This window comes from Rhipicephalus sanguineus, chromosome 9, assembly GCF_013339695.2.
Source record: "Rhipicephalus sanguineus isolate Rsan-2018 chromosome 9, BIME_Rsan_1.4, whole genome shotgun sequence".
NCBI lineage: Eukaryota > Metazoa > Arthropoda > Arachnida > Ixodida > Ixodidae > Rhipicephalus > Rhipicephalus sanguineus.
The window spans coordinates 68,372,037-68,396,300 of record NC_051184.2 but is presented as its reverse complement, the minus strand read 5'-3'; the positions used below and the strand labels follow the sequence as shown (position 1 = coordinate 68,396,300).

The following is a 24,264-nucleotide window of genomic DNA, read 5'->3' as shown; positions in this document are numbered from 1 at the left end:
ATCTAAATCTAAGTACACAGGCCTCAAACATTTTCACCTCTATCGAAAATGCAGCCGCCGCGGTCGGCATTCGATCCCGCGACCTTCGGGTCAGCAGTCGAGCGCCATAACCACTAGACCACTGTGGTGGGGCAGGCCTTCACAAATGTGGCACCACTACTGTTGTAACATGATTTGTAAAGGGACACTAAAGGCAAATAACAATTTATGTCAGAGTGAAAGCTCAATGTATGATGTCTAAAACGGCAATATTATCAACAGCAGTGCCCTACTTACTGAGAAATTAAGTTAAATGTATCACACGATGAGTGCCACGAGCGGGACGTTTTGGAAATGATCCCGATGACGTGAGAACGTCCGACTACAATTAATCACTAGTAATCAAACTAGCTGCAATAAAAAAAGAACCTTCCGTGCATCAAGAGTCGTCATAAAATGCTGCTTGTTCGTTTCTCTTTGATTCATGGAAAAAAGAACCTCTTTGGCGTTGTCATGGGGAACAGTGCGCGTGCTTCAAAGGTTCTGTTTTCGCCGAAATGCGCTTCGCCCGGCTTCGCTCATGCGGTCGCGTCTCAGTGGTAGTTTCGGTATCCCGTACCGCCGCGTGTGTTTTGCACGCTCGTGAAAGTCGCTCTGACAGAAAGTTCGACAAAATGCCGCATGCATGTGATGTTGCCGGATGCCTGAATGGTGCCCGCCGCCAGTGCACGCCGCCGCACAGTAAAGGTGGGCAACGTTGGGCATAGCAACAGTGACGTCAGAAAGACTGCTTTTAGGTGGGTGACTTGAAGTGCGCTAACGCGATGCGGACCACTAAAACGTGATTTTATTTCAAAATAAGCACTTCCTTGGCACAAAATTAGCACTACGAGGTTTCTGGACAGCTATTTCAACAATCAACGTCGACTTAATATATTTGCCTTTAGTGTTCCTTTAAGGGATAACGTGTCTTCTGGGTCTTTGATTCTTGCTAGCAAACATCATTTGCACATCCGAATAAAACTGAAATGAATAGAAGTTAACCATGGACTACAGGTTCTGTAGACATAGAGGCTGTTCAGCAACCGCAGTATACAGTGAACAATCGTTTACTTTAAAAGGAAAAAATTGATGCTCGCAAACTAAACAGCAGGCCCTTTCTTCACTGTTTGTCCTTCCCCTTCGTCGTCAACTTTCAACCTTTTGGTGAGCCACATTGTCACGGCAACATGCCGCACAAGATATCTCGCTTTCTGTTTGCAGAAAGGTCTGGTACCTGCAGAAGTTCTTGGACTGTTCGGTTTCACGAGGCTGTCTCCGGGACATGCAAGACGCGTGCGTTCGTCTAACTTAGCTGTAGACAAGAAAATTTCATTGTGGCTAACATAGTTATAAATAGAGTACCGTGTGCCATTCAAGCTACCTTGGAGCTGGCGATTTTCTAATTATTCTTATCAGCCACCTAGTTTAGGCGGTGCCTGAGCAGATGACACAAATACTTGGTGGTTGGCAGTTACTGTAAGACATGCATTCCGGCACGCTACGTCTGTGACTGTCAGCACACCAAAGGCAACCCTTAATATTAGAGGTCGTGCCCACAAGTTGTACAGTTTTATGTTAATTCTGACTTCTGTGTCATATTAGGCAAGTAGTAATGGCAGCATTTTGTCTTGCTTCGGCATCAAGAACATCTAGATTCAGTAGCCTTTACAAGATGTATAAAGATGTTTATTGGCGGACACTCGGCGACGATGGACGACAGCAACAGTCAAGGCGGGGACCGACTCTCTGCACGAGCTGTGTACTCTCCGAAAACAGCCGAAGAGGCCGACCCACTAGAAGGGGCTGGAGAGGATGACTCACTTCAGAGTTCCAAAGCTTCGCTACAGATGCAAACTTATATGTTAAATGTGAAATGTGACTATATCCACATCACCTGGTACCGAGCTTTTTGTGTTGTTTGAAATTTTGTTGCAGAATTTCACTTCGGCTAAATTTGTTATGAATAGTAAATCAGTACACAAGCCTGAAGTAATCGTGGCAAATCTGCAAAGCTGGTACTTGCACAGTTTTTCATCTCAGCAGCCTTAACCAGTGCCTGGGACAACACAGCGCCTACAGTGATTGTCACTACAACATGCTACCTGGCACACTGCCTCCGATATGTTAGAGGTCCTCCTCATCTCGGAGGTTATGCCAAGGAGACATGCATTCTGGGTCATGCCCTAGTCATACATCAGTCCTGGACAGCAGTAACGGTGGCGTCATTTTTCGTTTAAGTACCCAAAATGGCTTTCTTCTGCTAGCTCTCCCTTATGCTACCACCCATTTTTCAAGCACCAAATTTTGCACAGAAGTTGCTCTGTATCTACAATAACCGAAATAAGGCTGAAATTTCATTGTAGCTGGCCCTTGACCTCGTGCAGTCTGAAACCTTTTCCCATCTTCCGTTCGTTCTGGCCCGAAACAAAAAAGACTCAAAGCTCAAGTAAAAGAAGTGTAGTTACTTTTTTACAGGTGGCGCATAGTGTAGCAAGGAAATGCGCGCGTGATTCAACCGCGAAAGAACTTGTCCAGCAGTGCCCGACCACGGACCGCTGCGGGTCATGTTGCGCTGTCGGGCAGGCCCCAACAGACCACAAAGGGTTAAACGCAGCCCCATAAGGAACACCACAGTAATCACTCACTCGTTTCAATGGTTCCACCAAGTGGCAACAAGGCACCATCACTCATTACTTCCTCGGGCTTGTTCGTTACCTGCAAGCAACGGGTCACCATGAGACCGTTAGCCGCAAGCTACTTATTCTGACATGACCTTAACTTTGCGCCAGTGCACGTATGTGATTTGTGCACGACACCAAAGCTTTTAACTGCACTGCATCATATTCCAAGTTATGCTCAAAGCCCTCAGGCCATTCAAGCCTTACCATCAACATTGCAACACATAAATGCGTTGCATTTATGCATTGTATCGGAGCGCACTGAAATTTCAGTGTGCTCCGATGCAAGAATAATTTATTTCTTTAAGGTTATGGTTGGACCTTCCCTAAAACATGCCGCATCACATTCTTCACATGCAATTTCATCTCAATAACAATAACTGTTGGGGTTTAATGTCCCAAAACCACGATACGATTATGAGACTGTACATTGTATAGCATAACTGCACAGCAACCTTAGCAATGATTATGAGAGATGCCATAGTGGAGGGCTCCGGAAATTTCGACCACCTGGGGTTCTTTTTCTTTAACGTGCACCTAAATCTAAGCACATAGACCTCTAGCATTTTCGCCTCCATAGAAAATGTGGCCACAGCAGCCAATTTCATCTCAATGCAGTTATAAATACAACATGTGCTTTTATGACAGCATTGTTAATGGGCATATTTTGCAAGCTATCTCAATGTTCGCCTTGCAGTTGCATATGCTCGAAAGTGCCCACAAAATACAGTAGAACCCCGCTGTTACGTTCCTCACTGCTGCGTTTTCCCGGCTGTTACGTCGTTTTCCGCCGGTCCCGGCATAGCTCCCATAGGATACAATGTACAGTAGAACCCTGCTGATACGTTTTTGAAGGGACCGTAGGAAATAAACGTAAGAGACGGGAAACGTAAGAGCCGAAAAACAGGAAACACGGCAAAATATTTAGTGGTACAGAATTTTATTTCAATTCTTACGAGCAGCACGAAAATTGGCGCGCTCAGCCGCGATCTAGTCAATGAACAGAAACGCGGAGCTTAGGACGGCCTTATCCACAGAAATGTAATCAACGTATGTGATTTTTTTAACACCAACAGCTGTAGGTATGAAAGAACTAAGCACACGCAATCACGACCGGCGCGGCGAGTCCGACCGCGAACCACACGCACGACCATGCGAGCTCCAACCAGCTCGAACTCCTCCCGTTCTCCGACAAATAACGATGATGACGAGTCAACGCCAACGCGATGGCTGAAGTGAATACCAATCTCGAAGGCCTTGCTTTCGCAAGCAATTACGTCATACACGCCATGTTTGTGCAATGCAAATCTCAGAGGCTATGCTTTTGTCAATAGTAAATGCCAATCTCGAAGGCCTTGCTTTCGCGAGCAGTTACGTCATAGACGCCATCTTTGCAATTTGAATCTCGAAGGCCATGCTTTTGTTTGCATCAATTGAAAGATTCTGTTGCTTGCGCCTCTCATGCGGCTAATATTACAGTCAAACGAGGCCAAGCTGCGTGAAAATGCACCATGGCCGCTCTCTTTGGTAGTCACTCGGTCGGCTCCGGGCGCACTTCGCGACGTATCATACGGGAACGGTCCGACAGTTACGACGTAACAGCGGGGTTCCCAATACATTGTATCCTATGGGAGCTATGCCGGGACCAGCGGAAAACGACGTAACAGCCGGGAAAACGCAGCAGTGAGGAACGTAACAGCGGGGTTCTACTGTATTGGGAACCCCGCTGTTACGTCGTAACTGTCGGACCGTTCCCGTATGATACGTCGCGAAGTGCGCCCGGAGCCGACCGAGTGACTACCAAAGAGAGCGGCCATGGCGCATTTTCACGCAGCTTGGCCTCGTTTGACCGTAATATTAGCCGCATGAGAGGCGCAAGCAACAAGATGGCGTCTATGACGTAACTGCTCGCGAAAGCAAGGCCTTCGAGATTGGCATTTACTATTGACAAAAGCATAGCCTCTGAGATTTGCATTGCACAAACATGGCGTGTATGACGTAATTGCTTGCGAAAGCAAGGCCTTTGAGATTGGCATTCACTTCTGCCATCGCGTTGGCGTAGACTCATCATCATCGTTATTTGTCGGAGAACGGGAGGAGTTCGAGCTGGTTGGAGCTCGCATGGTCGTGCGTGCGGTTCGCGGTCGGACTCGCCGCGCCGGTCGTGATTGCGTGTGCTTAGTTCTTTCATACCTACAGCTGTTGGTGTTAAAAAAATCACATACGTTGATTACATTTCTGTGGATGAGGCCGTCCTAAGCTCCGCGTTTCTATCCATCGACTAGATCGCGGCTGAGCGCGCCAATTTTCGTGCTGCTCGTAAGAATTGAAATAAAATTCTGTACCACTAAATATTTTGCCGTTTTTCCTGTTTTTCGGCTCTTACGTTTCCCGTCTCTTACGTTTATTTCCTACGGTCCCTTCAAAAACGTATCAGCGGGGTTCTACTGTAATAGCGACACATAGCCACCACCGTTCCTCATTTGGAATAGACGATCACACATGGTACACGCAAGGTTGTGCATTTACTTCACACTGATGGCTTGTGGTCCTTTTATTGCATTCACTTAACCTATTCTGTCATCAAGCTTAAAATTGTAGTCCAACAATTGCCCTATAATTTCATTTCTTTCCTCGAGTGATGAATGCATTGGCACAATTGTCAGTTTGATATGTTGCATGCTTGTTGGTTTGGACCACAAAGGTATTTTTAAAGATAGGATGTTAGACATGGTCATTCACTGAGGTGAAATAAAAAAAGTCATTCAAAATAAGCAACAAAATGCACTGAAGGGGACAACCATCTTCGAATTTCGATCTACAGTACCGTGCATACAGGTACACTCCGTCGCAGTCTGATACAAGGATGCCAGCCTGTTTCAACACGATATGTGAACTTGCCGACGCTTTCTCCATATTTGAAAAGCAGGTGAAATATGCATAGCCAAGCTTTTTGCTGAGTTGCATAAATGCAGAGACAGATTATTTAGAAGCTTCTCTGCCATACTAATTCGTTGGGTGTCTCAAACTTCTTTAGCACCTGCTCTTCCAGTTCCCTTCTTTTTTCGTAGTCTTCCCTAACCTTTCTGCAAGTGCTCATGTTGTCAACTAGTCTTTTGTTGCTCATATATAGCTCTTTTCTATTTTTTTCTATGTTATTTTGATGTCAGATGCAACTTTAGTGCATAGATGTATAACCCATTAGATGTATAAATGCATTAACTCACTAGAGTCACCATTATCTTTCTTAGTGGCTTAAGCAAACAGGTAATCAATGTCAATTTATCTTACAAATGTCACTTGAGAACACAGCAACGTAAAAAGAAGGACACAGGTGCAGACCCAGGCCGTCTAATTATGACGCCCAAATGGCTGGTTGCACTTTTGATGAACAGGAAGCGTAAACTTACCTCCCCACTGCCATTGATTGCCCACCCGGATGGAATCTGCTCCCCTTTTCTGTGCTGCATTTCCACCTGCGACAGGAAGCAATATTTACTCCACAGTACTCACATCCAAGGTGTGTTAAAAGTACACAATTTCTCTTGCAAGGCTGTATTAGATGTGAAGCATCTTAGAGCGGAGTTCAATCCGGTGGTGGTGGTGGTGGTGTGCGGCGTGACCACCCTTACTGCGCATGCGCAAACGTTTTCCACTTCCCCTCTCCACTCCCTCTCTCCCCTTTCACTCTCCACATCACCTCTCCCCTTCCCTTTCCCCCTTCCCTTTCCCCTCTCATTTCTCTTTCCCACCCCTCCCCACTCCTCCTCTCCCCTCCACTCTCCCCTCCCCTTTCCTGTTTCCCCTCTCCCCTTCTCCTCCCCTTTCCCTTCCCCCTCTCCACTTCCCCTCTCCCATTTCCCCCTCACCACTCCACCTCTGAAACGCGGGCTCTGCATGCCGAAACACTGCTTCGCATCGCCTCATGGTCCCCTTTAGCGGGAGATGGTGTGATTTTTTTACAGCTCGAAGCTTGTGGAAATAACTCTTAACAGTTTCCCTAACAGCGCAAAAATCTTCTTGATGGCCAAACAGTCACTGACTTCAGCATAAAATTTATTCTAAGAGAAAGACACCTTTTGAATTCCAATTACAACACACAACATCAAAGCAAAACAAGCCACAGCATGTGAGCCCGGACCAAGCCTAGTACTACTGCAAGGTGATATGAGAAACAGCTTTTTAAGAAATGGCACTCCATTGTTTAATAACGTTGCATAAAACTAATTCAATAAACTAGTTGAGTTAATTCCAGGGTTAGCTTTTTCCAGTTAATCAAGTTGTTGGATAACGTGAAGATAGTAGAGCTAGTAACTCCTCCCCTTTCAACCAGAGTTTCCAGATGCTACCGAGCTAACAAGCATTTCATCACAAAAGAAGCCCAAAAAAAGCGGCGCGATGCTCGCTAGGAAGCCCAAAAGAAGCAGAAATTTAATAAATTTTTTCATTCTCGAAAATATTTGTAATTCTAATAAAAAATGTCGCTCAAATACGAAGGGAAGTTGAAAAAATCACTTTAATTATTTTGCACAGTGAGAATATGCGCAACTATGAACGAAAGCACATATTTACTTTTAACAATTGCATCCATGGGGCAGCCTCCATTCGGTTGAATGCACGTTTGCCAGTGCATGATTAACGTCACTTCTCGATTCCCCCAACGTATATTTGACAATTCAACACTAAACTACACAAAGTCATCGACAAACGGGCTATCGGTGAACGTGATGACCACTAAAATAACTATATTTAGGAGAAAATGCATATAAGCAGAAAAAACGTGACAAGCAACTGGAAAATACTACAAGCGACTCCGTGAAAAAAGAAGCCTAAATCTGCTTATTATAAGCGGAACTAGCAACTCTGCTTTCAACACAAATCACGGTAACTGGCACAGCCATGCAACGAAAAATATTTGTGACATAGTCTGGTGATGCAGTTTTTTTCACTTGCCTTTCCTAATGCAACAGCCGACGTCGCCATGTCGAGGACAAACGAGTCACCATCCTTCCCAGGAGCTGCCACGCTGAGCGGATTTGTTCCCAAGAATTTCTAAATAGAAAAATAAATTGCATAACATAGATTTAAGCTGAGTATTTAATTCATCAAACTCAATTTTTGAATGCTTCAAATAATCCCAGTTTACCTAATCAATGACATCACTGTGCCTCTCAAATGACACACAAAATCACATCGTATGCATATTTCGGGCTCCTGCACATACTGGTTGCAACAGCTACTGGCTAAGTAGCTATTGCATCCAGCAACAGCAAGTGGATTAATTTATTTATTCATTTATTTAATGCCCCAAAGCAGCTCTCAAACTTTGATTTTGGACCGCCCGGCGTTTTTAAACTTGCATCTAAACCTAGAAACACATGTGCCATGCTGTGGCAACAGTAAATAACAAGGCAGTTACAAAAGTGCAAGTCATTATTTAACTCTCTTCAAGGTGAACGCCTAAAAAAACAAGCGACACTCGGAGCACAATGATAGTGGTCATCGTTTGTTGAAACTATGTGGAATACTAGACAGGCAACTGTGTTTCTCCAGAATGCACACCACACTCTAAAGGAGTACACCTTTGCTCATTTTCATTTCACACATATATCTGATTAGATGGGATTCTTTCACTCCTGAATTGGTGACAACACTACGAAAAGTAACACTACATTAACAACATCTTGCCAGGAGGAATAACTTTGCGACTGTGGTTAGCCGGTAATAAACTGCCCCTGGGAAAAAGGTAAAACAATGCACACGTGTCAACATCGGTGGCGTAAATCCTGAAAAATTACTAGGGGGGACACACCTCGTGCGATGGCGGCCATTTTGTTTTTTACAAAAATGTTTTCTTTTTATTATATCAAAAATAAAATCATATCTTCAAATGAAATTTTAAAAAAACAATGTTAGTTTCTATGCGTAACTATAGCATATTTCTAGCTCCCTCTCTACCTCTACCTTTGGAACTCCCTTTCCCCAGCGTAGGCTAGCATGCCAGTTTTCCTAGACTGGTTGACATCCCAGCTTTTCCTGCCTCTCCTTTTCCTTCCTCCCTTCCAGCCATTTCATTCGGTTTAAACTGTAAAAGACAAATGCTAGCACTTTTTTTGTGATCACGCGTAAAGCTACAGCTTTTCTTTCTCCCTTCTCCATTCCCCATCCTGTAAACCTGTTAGAAAAAGCCTCCCACGATTTGCCCCAGGAAACTTTCTTGTAAAGTAATTTTATGTTCACCAGCAATTTTTATTAAAATAACCCTATCATAGTCGAGAAATCGCATTTATACTTCATTGTGAATGGCTTCCAACAAATCGTCGATGTAAATGAAGGTAGATGGTCGGGGAGCCTTTATTATCCATTTCAAACTTCAGCGTTATAAACATCTGAGGCACATCTGAAGTAACCGTAGCATTCCAGAAAGCTCATGCTCTGCAGTACTTTATGGAACAACAATCAGCTTTCACTCTTGTACTTCATCTCTGTTTATTAGAAGGGTTTCAGATTTCAGAGTTAGTTTTACAGAAAGTGTACTATCCTTAATTCAAATTCAAATATGACATCTGAAAGCTAAATCTCAAGGGGGGACACTTGCATGGGGTGTCCCCCCAGCCTGAACGCAAGGGCGGTCAGGACCCCCCCGAACCGCACCCATGATTTACGCCACTGGTCAACATAACAGAAAAAGATAACTGCTCACCTTCCTTCCGCCAGATGGTGCCACCAGTGGAGATGCATTGGTGCACGACATGCCCTAAAACAGGGTAACAACAAATATGTTCAAGAAACCACAGCATTCATTCACTTCACAATATGCGCCTCAAGATCACATTACCATATCCAAAGACAGACTGCTGGACTAGCTGGCAATTTTAAAGGGACACTAAAGGCAAATATTAAGTCGACGTTGATTGTTGAAATAGCGGTCCAGAAACCTCGTAGTGCTGCTTTTGTGCCAAGGAAGTGCTTATTTTGAAATAAAATCACGTTTTTAGTGGTCCGCGTTGCGTTAGCGCGCTTCAAATCTCCCGCCTGAAAATACGACTCTCCTACGTCACTGCTGCCGTGCCCAACGTTGCCCGCTTTTACTGCGCGGCCGCCGACACTAATGGCAGCCGAGCGGAAGTAGCGGGACCCACAGTAGCAACAACGGCGCTGCGGCAAAGACTTGCTCGGATGGGCACATTCAAAGCCGTCACCAAGTTGCGGTTGGTCTCGTAATCCTCAGTACGAAAGTGCAGCGAGCACACACGCAGAGGTTTTGACTGTTCAGCACACTGGCGCAATGGCATGACACTAAGCCACTTCGAGCGTAAGGGTTCATTCCGCGGCACCCAGTGAAAAGACACACCGGTTTCTTTGCTGCAGCACTGGCGTTGTGCACCATTCGGACATCCGGCAATATCACACGCATGCGGCATTTTGTCGAACTTTCTGTCAGAGCGACTTTCACGAGCGCGCAAAACACGCACGGCAGTACGCGATCCCGAAACTACCACTGAGACGGGCGAGGCACAGTTCGGCGAAAACGGAACCTTTTAACCACGCGCGCCGTTCCCCATGGCAACGCCACGGAGGTTTTGTTTTCCATGAATCAAGCGGAAACGAACAAACAGCATTTTATTACGTCTTTTGATGCTCGGAATGTTCTTTTTTTACTGCTGCTAGTTTGATTACTAGTGATTTATTGTAGGCCGACTTCCCTACGTCATCGGGATCACTTCGAAAGTGTCCCACTCGTGGCGCTCATCATGTGATACATTTAGCTTAATTTCTCGGTAAGTAGGGCACTGCTGTTGATAATATTGCCATTTTAGAAGTTGTCATACATTGGGCTTTCACTCTGACATAAATTGTTATTTGCCTTTAGTGTCCCTTTAAGTACAGTGCATCTGAAAGATGCCATCTTCTCTATCTTTCCAGTATGTAATTTTTAACTACACTACTACATGTAGCCAGTCACAGTATCATTTTTTGGAGCTCCAATTATGTTAATCCTTGAGTCAAAAATTTTGCCAATAAATACGTGTAATGATGTCAATATACCAGCCAGTCTAACTTACAAATGAGCAGTTCTAACTGCATACATGCATACACACAGGGCATGTCCGAAAAGTAATGTCAGTGAATCGATTGAAAAAAAATATTATTGATCAGGTAGTTAGAATACATTAAAAGGCTTTGAAACAGGCTCCTTCTGCATCAATACATTGCTTCCAGCAAGATTTCCAGATGCTGACGGTGTCAATGTAGGCCTCCTCCAGAATGTCCTTTACAGCCTTGGTGCAAGCCCCTTTGGCTTTGTCAACTGTCACAAAAAGACGTCTTTTCATGGGATGTTTGACACTCTGACAAACCATCGTCACTATAGGCTGTCTTTATGATAGGAAAAGCTTACAGTGTGGACTTGCCGAGTTTCATACGAAAGTTGGTGTGAATCTTTTTGCATCTGTTCCAACGGGCGCAGTATTACGGCTCGCATGGCAAATGAAAACGAGTTTCACGGTAAAGCCTGTCCCTACTCTTCGGATGGACACATACTATCGAGCGACCGTGTGTAATAAAATAAGTGAACTTCGCCCTCCACCAATCCCAACTGGCCCTGGCACAATGCAGCATGCAATCACTTCACAATTACTGACATTACTTTTTGGAGAAACCCTGTACGTACACACACACAATATATACATCTGTACATACTTGCATACATACATGCACACACACATACATATATACGTCTCCTAATGACAAGGGAAACTTCAACCAATTTTTTATTTTAGTCTCCATGTTTCAGACCCCTATCAGTTCTTTCTTGGGAGTGAGATGGTGTGAGGCATAGCAACGGTTATATGCACTTTTGTCACTTTGACAAGCACGCAGGCAGGTTTTCTCTTTAATACAGTTATCCCCAAACAGGCAGATATCTTCCGAACGTTTGCCTTAGACATACGCAAACACCTTTTATTTGCTTTACCACGTAACGCCCTTCACAATCACTCAAGCATCGTCCAGCAGTGAACAGACACTCCTAATTGCATATGTATGCTTATATCAGTAAGCTTCTTACACTTCTCACAAACTGAAAGTAGCACAGATCAGCGAGCACTTAATGATTGCACATAAGATAAATTGTGCAGGGTTTATATTTTTGCACTCATGGACACCCAATTACAGAACCGAAAACATACCCTATTTATTCACATAATGCCACTCATCCGCCCACACACCTGCCTGTTCTCAGATGGAACACCAATAACTTGAAAAATGTTTTCCTCCAGTAAAGACTGCAACTTCAAAAATTGTTGCAACAGTAGCTGTTCGAATGTTCCAACGTGTGCTTACACTGACGATGAATAGGTGGAGTCAGACTACTCACAATTTATCGATTTAATACTAATTCAAATAAAGGGCCCTCGCAGTTTCTGCTTGTATAGAACCTGTGCTCTTATTACAAAGGTAAGTGTTTTTTATAAGTAATATTTTTTGTGATGTTACAGTGTCCGGTGCCAAAACGTCAGTTTACTGCCACTTTAATATTAATGTTTTAGAACCTAAAAAAAGTTCTGATGAAAGCTTTTCTCCGCGTAATTACCGCAAATCGGAACTTCACTTCAATTTCACATGTAAAAAAGGAAGCGTGGGCAACTACATGGGCAAGTACAATAAATGTGAGCTACACTAGGTATTGCTATTGGCTTTTCATACCAAAGAATGTATCCACACATAACTTTGTTTCTTTTTTTGTTTTGTTTTGCTTTTCAGAGAAAACGAAAAAAGCCCTTCTAGCCGACACCACAATATGCTTTCACAGAGAAGCACAGGGAATGAGGGAACGCAGAGCAACATAACAAGAAGCAAATGAAAAAAAAGAAAAGAAAAATCATCTCGTAACAAAGAACCGTCACTCACAATCATGCCTCTTGAAGACGCCATCATACTATAGTAACCAGCAATGCCATAGTGATTGGAACCTGTGGAGCCACAGTTCAGAAGCACAGCTCAAGTATTGTGTGGTCAGAGTGTTACAATCCAGCACATCCCTGGCAAAGGTTAGGCACAATAGCGAGTACCTGTATCGTTTCACATCTTCATAAAAGACATGATGCCAATGGGAGCCATCGTGAGCCAGCCAATTACATGGAAAATACATGATGCAATAAAATGCCACTCAGCAGAATGAAGGACACAAGTAAACTGCTTCTAAACGATATAGAAGTAATTAGAGAAATTTACCTGTAGCTCAATATTGAAAAAATATGAATATATAAACAGTACTATAGTCAGGATAGTTATCAATCTTTCCTCAAAGACGTTGAGGTAAATAAAGACAAAATGAAGATAAGCTTAAACTGCAGAAACGTGGGCCAAACAGGCGGAAGTCTGGTCAATTGAGGTAATGTACAAACAACTCAAACATATGTTAAAGTTGTTCTTAATCCTAATTGCTTACTGCTAATTGCTCTGTCTTCTTTTGCTGTTTTGTAACATTACTGTGATTTCTTAATTCATTATTTATACCTAACATTGCTATGCCTTTGCTAATTGCCACAGTAACATGTGATAGTATGTAGGCAGTGCTAACTTGTTGCTTTTATATGGAAACTATGTACGTGTACTACCTGTTATGATTCCTGATGGGATCGACAGTATAAAGAAATGAATAAATAATGAAATAAATAAATAAATATGTTTAGTAAACTGCACCAAGCCATCCAAAAATTAGTCCTGCTTAAAAAAAGAGGCATGTCTACAAATTTTTCATTTTATTGTGGAGTGAGCAACTATGCAGCAGATAAATTAGCAGTACCTACTGTTTGTGCCAATGCTAAAAATACGTAGTTCAAATAAATAAATTCTGAGGTATTATAAGCCAGAACCACACAGAAATGAGCTTCACGTTTGCGATCAACAAATTCTTGTTCACCAATGTAATAAATGTTACCTAGAGTATAGAGTTGCGAGTCTCGCTAATGAAAGGCATGTTACCGCATTTTGTGCATTGTTCAACTTGCTGCTAAAACAGCAATAGCAAAAAAGTAATTTTTTTTATTTCTCGCAGTGCATCAGCAAATAATTAGCTGACACACGTACTTACCATTGGTGATTCGAATGTTTTTATACAAAAATGCAATATCATCGACTGTGCAATAAACTTATTTTTAGTGGCTCCATAATTATCATGGTTCACAAGAATAAGTACAGTCTAAATCACTTGTCTAGAGTGGCCTGTAGGCCGTTTCAGCCACCATTTTCTGCAAAAATTATGCAGAGACAGATGCTGTAATGGTACCAAATATAGTCGCACCGCATGCTAGGTTCTTATGCTATAATTCAAGCATGAATGAAAGCTTGTAGGTAACACGATGTTGCAGCTGAGGATGGCGCAAGCGTCCTCAATCACGCACTCGACAACTCTAGACAAGTGTGATTCAGAGTGTACAAAACAATACGGTACACACAGCAACGGCCTTGTAAAAAGTTGTTGGAAGCTTGACGTATTCACCAACAGCCCATCATAAAACCATCAAATAGTATTTGTATAGCAGCCATGTGCTGAGATTACTTCACCTTTTGCAACGACCCATCCAATGCCAGCCTGCTGCGCCTTCTGTATGGCCAACTCCATGCAGAATTTGCCTACGACGGGACCGAGAACGTTCTTGCCATCAACAAGCGCGGTGGCAGCTAGCTCGTTGACGACCACGGGCTTGCCGGAAGGCTGACAAACACCCTTCTCAATGTCCGTCACATACATCTCTGTCGGTGAGAGGGTAAAAACAACAGATCTGCTTGTAATAAACCGCGACAAGCAAAAGTGCCTAAAAGTGCAGCACTGTATGATAGTAAACGAACGATAGAATAATAATAAGAAGAAGAATAATAACGGCAATAATACTAACAAAAAGAATCATAATAATAAAATGGGCAGATCCCATGCATTATGGGAATCAATTTCATGCGAAGCAGTCAGCGAGTAGCAGCCTATTCCGGTTTTTTTCTTTGAGCCAAGTGTTCCGAGGTGGATCGACGTCTTTGTGTAAATTCGGTACTTGTGCACAATGGTGCACTTATCAGTCAGGGCGAGTACACTGGTGTGAGGGTGACTCATGATCTGACGTAACGTTGACACTCACATTAGAGCAGAGCCGTCAGTTTTATCACCACGAAGTGCACGATACGGTGTGATTATGTTCCATAAGTGGCGGCCATAGGCGTATTTGCCGAACTCTTGACCATACCTTGCGGAGTCATAGCTGTACATATGTAATTTATTACACTGCTATAGAAGTGGACAGCCAACACTGCAACCACAATTGGCTTTGTAATGACATGACACTTGTATAGGGTCTTTTTCCAAAGCAGTTAGAAGCACTGGCGTGGCTCTGTGATAGAATACTTGACTGCCATGCAGAATGCCTGGGTTTGATTATGGCGTGAGTCGTGATTTTTATTCTTTGCTTCTGTAGGAATATTTCATCCATCAACAATATTGCCGGCACCGACACTGCATTTTCCGCGACACGGGCTCCTTCAGTCTGCCCCGTTAAGATTTCCAAAGTCTTGGTGGCACATACCTGCATACCACGGGCAGATATATGCGGATATATGCCACACATGACTGGTGGAAAGGACTTCACAACATACGCACCAGGAAAGTCACGTTATTCATGTCATGACCTGCGAATCGTGTTCGCCATATACTCCCATCCTCCTAGGCCATTTTTGGTGCACAGCAACTTCAGGAGCTGACAAGGGGAGCCCTCACATAAAGGTGGCTAGATAGATAGATTGACTGACAGATAGAAACGGTCAAAGTGCCTTTGGTTTGCTCAAAAATGCTTCGCCTTTAATAATATCTGAGGTTTCATGTGCCAAAAGCACCACATGAATATGAGGTGTGCCGTAGTGGAGGACTCTGGAAATTTGGACCATCTGGTGTTATTCAGGTGCACTGATGTCGAGCAGCACATGAGCTTCTAGCATTTTACCTCCATTGAAATGCAACCCCCACGGCCACGATCTAACGCGGGACTTTCGGGTCAGAAGCCGAGCACCGTAACCACTGTACAACAGAAGCGGACAACGATGAAAAGGTATCCTTACACGTGTGTGCGTGAGTGTGAGAAATGCATTACTGATCTTCAAAAAGCTGTCAAATATGTGTGTGTGTGTAAGATTTTTCTTTTCAACTAAAAGGGAGTTGTGGCTTTTATGTCAAACAGTTCTGAACTGACCTTTGCAAGAAATTACAGACAACTAACCCCTTGTATGCATGCATATAAATTATATATGTATAAATGCACACATATAAGCATGCATAATGGCCTGTAGGGGCTCACATTTTTGCCACCAGAGAGAACCGTGGTAAATAAAAATGGCTGGGACGTTTGCCGTGGAATGACCCAGAACCTTTTATGAAATGAAGAAATGCCAACATTTTAAATTGATTTTAAAGGCAATCAATTGGCTAGCCTGATCCCACTGCACTGATATGTTTTGTCCACATATGTGGACGCTGGGATACAAAGGGTTAACATTGCACTTATTAGTGTATGTGCTATTTCCTTGCGATTCATTCGTCTATACACATGCAGTGCAGACAATAGGTAAGCTACATAGTTTGAATAACATGGAACTGAGTTTCTCGAGGTGTTCTTATCCTACTGTCTTGAGGGGGCATTGTCCTAGACTAGCCCTTCAAGATGGCACAGTGTAACACAGCTTTCCAGATTTGTTCTTAAGAGTGAAAATGTAAAATAAATTTTCTTGCGCACCAGTGTCCACTGTCTGCTTCATGCTTCTAAGTATTACAAGATATTGCCACAATAAAGGCAGGGCGTGATGAAACAAAGAAAGCACGTATGCCTTTGAGCCTTCTTGAACATGTCTCATTTGCTTGTGTCACATTACTTGAAAAAGCATGACTCTGCTCGTGTGAGCTCACTTAGTATTCAGTGCTGACTTGCAGCTTGAAGAAATATTTTATGTACTTGGACGGTGCCACAGGAGCACTATGGCAGTCTATGACTCACCCATGAAATTCTAATCAAATCTGAACCCCCTACACAAATCCCATATGTTTCGGACTGTACCCTACCAAATACCAAGTTTCTTTGACTATGTGCCTCATTCTCCTAAGTGTCTGGCTTGCGTGACACTTACAAAACATTTTGTTGCATTAGCCAGATGCAGGAGCCCATATTACTTACAACAATCAGCATAGGATTACGAGCCTGTATTAAAAGTGCACAAAGAAATGAGCACAGAAAATACAGCATAACTAACTGCACATGTACTATTTCCCACATTGTTGCTAACTAGCAGCATCTGTACATATTTAACAATTTCAGTGATACTTTACCTTGCTATTTAACCATCAGGCATCGCTAATAAATGTTTTCCCCAAAGAGTACACAGAACTGAGCACTGTAGCCACATGTGTAGTGTTTGGATCAATTCTTAACCCAGCTGCCTACGTGCTACGTGTTGCTATGCTTTGACACAAGCCCTAGCACACAACACACAGCTCCTGCTTTTTCCAAGGGAAATACTCTATGGGTCTTCTTTCTTCTAATTTATTCTTTTAAGTTCATTTTTGAGTTCAAGAAAGTTATGCTTAATCACAGGCAGAGCATGCCATGCCCATCAGCATCCCAGACAACCAATGCAAGGCTCCGCTGAAAGTGACGTCACAGTACTGCCACTGACAGTGTCGGCGTAATCATCATCACTGCTACTGCTGCAACTAAACTACTACGCATGTATGACATCCGCAATGTAAAGATGAGCGCGGTCCCACCATCCTTATGCGCCTGAGAACTATTTGAATGAGAACGCGGGAAAGAGTGCATTTCAAACATCGAACAAGTTTGGCAGCAAGGTAAAATAAATTAAAAAGTTGGGGCAGCTAATGCACCATTGGTGCAAAGATTGAGGAAAAAGCGGAGCTGGTAGCCTTCCCTAGCATGTCTGCAACATCCAACTCGTCTCCCTCCTCTACTGGCCTTCGCTAAACTAAGCTATACCCTCCCTCCTTTCCCTCCTCCTCATTCTCACTTCCCTTTCTCACTCCTTGCTGTACTATACATGGCTATGCTACGCTTTACCCTATCATGCTCCTCCCTTCCATCCTCCTCACGCTCACATCACTTCTACTCGCCCTTTGCTACACTATAATATGCATGGCTGTGCTATGCTTTAACCTCTCCCCCTTTCCCTCCTCCTCACCCTCACTTGGCTTTCCCTCCCACTTGCTATACATGGCTTGCACGTGACGTCACCGTTGCTGCGGTCCTACTGCGGCGGCCATATTGGTGAACAACCGCACGTATACGTACGCGTACCAGCCGTACGACTATACAGTGTTCAGTACAACTAACCGCCCTAGTACAACGGAGCCGCATTCCCACGGTCATTTTCTTTTTCGCGAGCCGTTTCTCGTGCATCATGCCGCCGGTTGGCGCAAGGCAGCCGTTAAATGCGGCGTACTATTCAGAACTGATCGAGCAAGCATGCTCTCGCTGTGAGGAAACGGTGCGGTTGTGCGACGGAGTGGATCCCATCATGCTTCGACTCGGAACGGACAGGACATAGAACATCTCCGCCTTCCCAGATGTGTAGCACGTACGGGGACATCGTGAACTATTTGGCTTTCAGCACTGATCTGATTACTCTGGGTGAAATAAAGGCGTACAAATCAATAGAACCGCACGACTACTTTACCAGCGGTTGGGTAAAGAGCCTGTCTGAAAACGAGCTTCGCGACCGTAAATTTGATCGTGCTTACAAGGTAAGTTGAATGGTTCATGAAAATGGCCCCTTCGCCAGCCACGAGTTATGAAATAGCGATGCACGAACGCTGCTAAATCAACAAGTACTGATGTTTGCGCTAAGTTCTCGTGCGAATGCAGCGAGGTGCACACGCCGCATGCGCGTTTTTCGATCGCGCGTCTCCTGTGCTATCTAGTTTGTCATAAACATAGAGGGATGTAGTACGTGTGTGTGAACGTAGTGCTGATGGTTTAGTCACTGCATGCGGACCGTCATCGGGAGCGAATCGCATTCGGCTTCATCAACACGCATCGGCCTGTGCTCGGCGCCGTTCCGCTTGCCATTTTTCACGACGCCGTTTTTTCGTGCACTCATGTCGCGCAGCGCCTTTGCAGCTGTAGCCGAGCCGTATATAGAGACGGCGGCGCCCAGTCTGGGTTCATCTCGTCGAACAATGCGGACTGCTTTCCTACGAACACAAGAGCATCTATGCTAACCAGTGTCTTCATATGTCCTCTCTTTTTCGCTTACATGCTACGAAGTGCGCTCCACACACACGAACGCTGGGGTTTTGTTCGTCGAAATTTGCACGCCTTCTACAGGGCCTCTGACGGTTCGCGCTGAGCATTTTCGTACGCTCGCACTGGACGTGAATAACCTCTCGTATTCGAAAGAAGCTCGTACTAGTGGGCTGCTTCTTTCTTCCGCAGCTGTTGCTACGATGACGGCAGCCTACAACTGCGCATATAACCATAGTAGAGGAAGAAACTCGCAGGTGCGACCAGGCAGCGCTGAACAAGGTCTAACCGCTGTTCACCAATATGGCCGACTCGCTCCGAGCAGTGACATCAAGTGACGTAGGTGCAAGCCATGTATACTATACCATGCTTTACTATGCATTTACTCTCCTTCACCTCTCCTACCGTTGCATTCCATAACTATTCTCGGCTTTCCTCCTCTCTTAGCTTCACTCTTCCCCGCTTCACCAGGATAGGCGCTGCGCCGTGCTCCCAACCGGGCTGCAGAAATTAGGCGCCTTTTCCTCTACAAACCACTACCATCACTCTATAGAACAGCTCTGCCGTTAAAAAAGGACGAGGAACACGAGTTAACGAGTACCGCCTTACGTAGCCGATTCAGTCCGTGGCTGAAGTGCCCCCGGTAGTCTCCGGCCACGAGGACCTCGGCCAACGCCTCCGCGTGAGCGTCGTCCGTGCCGACCTTGCGCATGCAGCGGACGATGAACGCTTGCATCTCCTCCTTGGGGACCACGATGCCATCCGGCTGCGCCGACGTTGCTGCCATTCTGCTGGTACTCGCTCGACGCACCACGCACGCTCGGGAGGACGGCACGAAAGAACTGCGCGCGACAGGCGGCCGGTACAACAGACGAACGACTCGCAAAGCCGATGACGCAGCTGGCATCGGCACTTGTTTCACTCCCAACACTCGCGACACATACGTCGCTTCTAATCGCAGACACACCCAAGTGCACGCAGACAGCAATCTCTAGTCGTTGTATTTTATCGGTTAACCTTATTCTTCTTTTTTACCGCGCTACGTGGTTTCTGGGTCGGTGCATTCTTCGCTGCAGTCTCTCCCTCCTGTCGACCTATCTTGCTGTCGTCGCAACGCTCATGTTGGCTCTTATCTCAGATGATAAGGTTTAATGGCAGCTCAGCTTTTGGCCCATATTAAGGCGTGCGGCCTTCAGACGAAGGCGACCTTGCATCGCTGGATTCAAAGAATATGCCCCTAGTCACCTAAGAGGGGGGGGGGGGGGGGGGAGGTGCGTAAAGTCTGCTTCATACATTCATTTAATAGGGAGGGGGCGAGGCCGTTGCGATGCCTTCGCCCGCCTTCGCCTCCCCCCTGAAGGGAAACCCTGCGCACGCCTATGTCCTCAAGCATATGAAAGCATTCATCTTTTGGGGCCAATGTGGCTCAGTAAAGGTTCCAAAAGTTTGCTATCTTCAGTCTACAGCTCACTGTTAAAGCAAATGGCGTCAAGAAACGTGACGTCACCGCGAGCTAAAGCGGGAACTTCGGAAAGTTATCGGAGGCAGCGCCACCTGTCTTTAAGTGTTATAAATTTATTTGGAGAAAGGCAATATACTAGAGCTTCGCAGTAAATTTTTCCCTTTACAGTGTACCTCGAAATTCCTGCAACCACTCCTTTAAAACGCTCATAACAAGCCCTTTTCGAGCATAAACTGAAAATAGCAAGATTAGTATCTCCAGAATGAAATAAAAAACAAACAAAAATACATATACAAGAATCCAGCAAGATTTGCGACATCACGGTGACTACCTGCACAACATCTAGCTCCTGGAGGTTAGTAAAAAAAACGTTCGCATGTTCTAGGCTTATAATGAATTTGTTAATTGTCAAATTATTGAAAAATGGGCTTGAAGGAAGGTAATTTGGAGGGCTCACTTCTTTTTTGTCTGACACAACCATAATAAAAACCAGCAGGTAATGAAGCCAAGAAAGTTATAGGAGACGTTAATTGTACTGTTTTAAGTGGATTGTAGCAATTGTGATATAGATGTGAAGAAAGCAAAGTGGTCGAAAAGACACCTTGCCGCTGGCAGGAACCGAACCTGCAACCTTCCCAAAGGTTGCAGGTGTGCTTCCTGCCAGTGGCAAGGTGTCTTTTTGACCACTTGGAAGGTTGCACGTTCGGTTCCTGCCACCCATGAAACACAAAACCTCTCTAAACGTCTTTAAAATGTTTAAAACCTCTATAAAACGTTTTATAGAGGTTTCATGTTTCATGCGCAGTGGCAAGGTCTTTTCGATCACTTTGCTTTCTTCACATCTATATCAGAGTTACTGCGATCCACTTAAAACAGTACAATTAATGTCCCCTATACCTTTCTTGGTTTCATTATCTGTTGGTTTTCATTAAAGTTGAAAAATGGGCTCCGCAGAACCAAAGTGATTTAGTGTGACCTTCTGATGATCCTTCAGACAGGATGATAACTTGAAGCCACAATTTTTTGTTTGCTTCAGTGAAAGAGCAGTTATATTGTAACATGCATGGGAAAATTAGGTCAACACCAAGCACATTGATACATAATTAACGGTGCTTATAGCTATAAATGTCTTGGGAGGTTGGGCTGAATTCTTCTTGCATGTGTACTTAGTTCCCAGTTGGCTACGCTTTGTAACATGCAAGTAAGACTTGCCACAATTAAGAATGTACTTGAAGAATGAGGCATGTGTTTAGAACACAAAGCATACAGTGTAATCAATGAAAACAACTTTGAAATTAAAGTGTGTGTGCCAAGGTTGGACATCCCCATCTGAACAGTAATAATTTTCTTCTAGACACACACTGCAACATTTCGACATGAGAAATTCTGACAGCTTCCAGAAATGTATATAGTATTTCAGCACATCAATGGCTTTCTCAGTGCACATATTTGCTGTGGTGCCCACAGTGCAATTCTCATAGTCAAAAATGTCCACATTTGCCTGATAACAAACATGGCACAGTAACACTGAAGTCGCATGCCAAGAAAACAAATTTAAAAAAAAGCAGGATAGCATGTTCAAGCAATCATGAACATTTGGTGGCCAAAACCAGTGCAAACATAACGCACACTTCAGCTAATTGACTTCATTAGTCTGAACTGAATTACGTGCTCAAGTGATTTTGGAAAATTTTCATTTGAATACAACCTTTCTTTAGTATGAGGAAATCTTTTGGACAAAATGGCCCTCATGTTTTGCTGCGTGTTGTCTAACATGCACGCCTACATGGCCACCCTCATCGGAACATGTGGCATGCAATGCAAGAATTGAAGCAACCATGTTCCTGTGTGCAAGCAGCTATTAATTCATCAGACACTTTTATCCAATGAGCATGGTAGTGTTATGCTGACATAAGAACAATCTAAAGGCGATATATGTGCATGCAATGATGTAAAATCAAGAAATATGGCTGAAGTGATGCAGTACTATGTGCCACTGAACTTTGTGCACACATAAACAATCAAATTCCCACAATAGAAAGCTGGGCAAGTTGGTCTTGCCTCACGATGTGAAAAAGGCGTGAATAAGATTACTACACACGACAGAGTAACTCAGGACGATGCGCTATTAGCAGCTGACATATCTTACACATATTTTATTGAACAAAATATGTCAATCGCTGGTAGCGCATTGTCCCATGTTTTTTTATTCTGTGCAGTGATCTTATTCATGTGTTTTCACATCGTGAATCGAATTCCCAACACCACAGCAAAAAATATAGCACCATGCGAGTAAACTCTACATATAGTGCATCATGGATTGCACATCCCATTACGCTTACTATGCTCTCCTGATGTACACATAGCACACTCGCATCACAATGTGATGATTGGATTATCTCACCACATTTCTATGCCTGCACAATGAATGCGACTGTGGCTACTTCAAAACAAAGTGGGTAACCTCTTTGTCGAGCCTTGCATTCCCCATTCCAGATCCAATCAGAGCAAACTAGTGCAGACTAAGTGTGGCACACGACGTCTCCATGCACTGGTTTAGCAATCTTTTTGTTGTTAAGAATAGTCGAATCGTGGGCTTGCAAATATTACGCAGTCATACGACTGCTACAGCTTGTTGCAGCATCCCTTGCCCAGCACCTCCTCTTTGGCACAATAAACTCAAACTGCTTTCATATACATATGGCTTTAGGTGACTGACAACTCATTACAGCATTGCTGTTCCTTGTGAGTACAGCAAACGGACACCTGGCCATCTGTGTGCTGTATATGCATACTTTGATATACTTCGGGATTAATGACGATACATTCAACTGTTGCAATTAGTGTGAAATATTGGCAAAGTTGTATTGCCACAGGTCTGTTGTTTTTGTGCGTGTTTCTCATATGTATAGTGACATCTAAGAACATATCCACGATCCACAGCCACAGAGAGATCCAACAGCTGCCAAACAAGACAAACTTCGGCCTCAATGAAGTCACTGCTTCAACATTGGGTCCTGACTTTATCAGAGCATCACAATCGTTTGAAGTTTCCATACTGCCGTGAGCACTTCATGTAGTTCAAAGAGCCAAACGCTTATTTTCCTGTGTTCTATATTTACTCTATCAATACTTGTGCCACTTACAAAATTACCCCCATCAATTTGGTCAACATGTGGCTTTTACATTACAACAAATACTTCCTCTCAAGGCTTCCTGAACTTCTCGCTCGGGGCAAACATGAAACGTGGAATTCAGCTAGTTTATAGGCGGGAGCCTATAGATTTTGTTACTTGTGATGTCGTGTTGTGAGCCCAGAGGAAAACGTTTTCAGTACATCACCAGAAAACTACAAGGCGACATCTGCGATCCTCGTCAAACATATATCCACATGAAAACAACGCGAAACAGGAGCAGTGACGGAAGACCGCGTTACTTTGAAAGAACGTGTTTACATTTTACGCTTTCCGCGCATTTGAGAAAACATGCACATATATATCGATGCGACACGGCAGCGAGATTCGGTGACAGCGCCCACATTTCAGCTGCGAAGGTTTTTACGCGCGACGAAAACAAGCTTTTCGGGGAGCGGGATGAGAAACCGTCGTGTTAACGTGTTGACAATTTGTGCAAAAGATGAAGCATATTCCATACTTACAACTTCAGTTCCGCCAAGCTTCCAAGTCAGCGTTGGTGACGTCCTTTTTCGCTTTATAGGGGAGGTCGTGCACCAGACATTGCTCAACCACGGCCGCTGGACGTTTCCGTCCGGACGACCGGACCGGCGGCCGTGACACACCGTCACCACCGT

At 44.2% G+C, this 24,264-nt stretch overlaps 1 protein-coding gene across 1 annotated transcript in view; it reads right to left on the bottom strand.

Annotated features, from left to right (window-relative positions):
* Positions 1–24,264, bottom strand: part of LOC119405292 (uncharacterized oxidoreductase YjmC) — a 30,357-nt gene extending 6,093 nt beyond the window's left edge. The window contains exons 1-8 of the mRNA XM_037672114.2: positions 24,112–24,264; positions 19,601–19,833; positions 14,271–14,459; positions 12,612–12,673; positions 9,403–9,456; positions 7,653–7,751; positions 6,110–6,175; positions 2,667–2,736 (exon numbers count right to left, since the gene is read on the bottom strand). Of these exons, the coding sequence (XP_037528042.1) occupies positions 2,667–2,736; positions 6,110–6,175; positions 7,653–7,751; positions 9,403–9,456; positions 12,612–12,673; positions 14,271–14,459; positions 19,601–19,778 (718 nt within the window). The 5' untranslated portion in view covers positions 19,779–19,833; positions 24,112–24,264. The remainder of the gene's footprint in view (positions 1–2,666; positions 2,737–6,109; positions 6,176–7,652; positions 7,752–9,402; positions 9,457–12,611; positions 12,674–14,270; positions 14,460–19,600; positions 19,834–24,111) is intronic.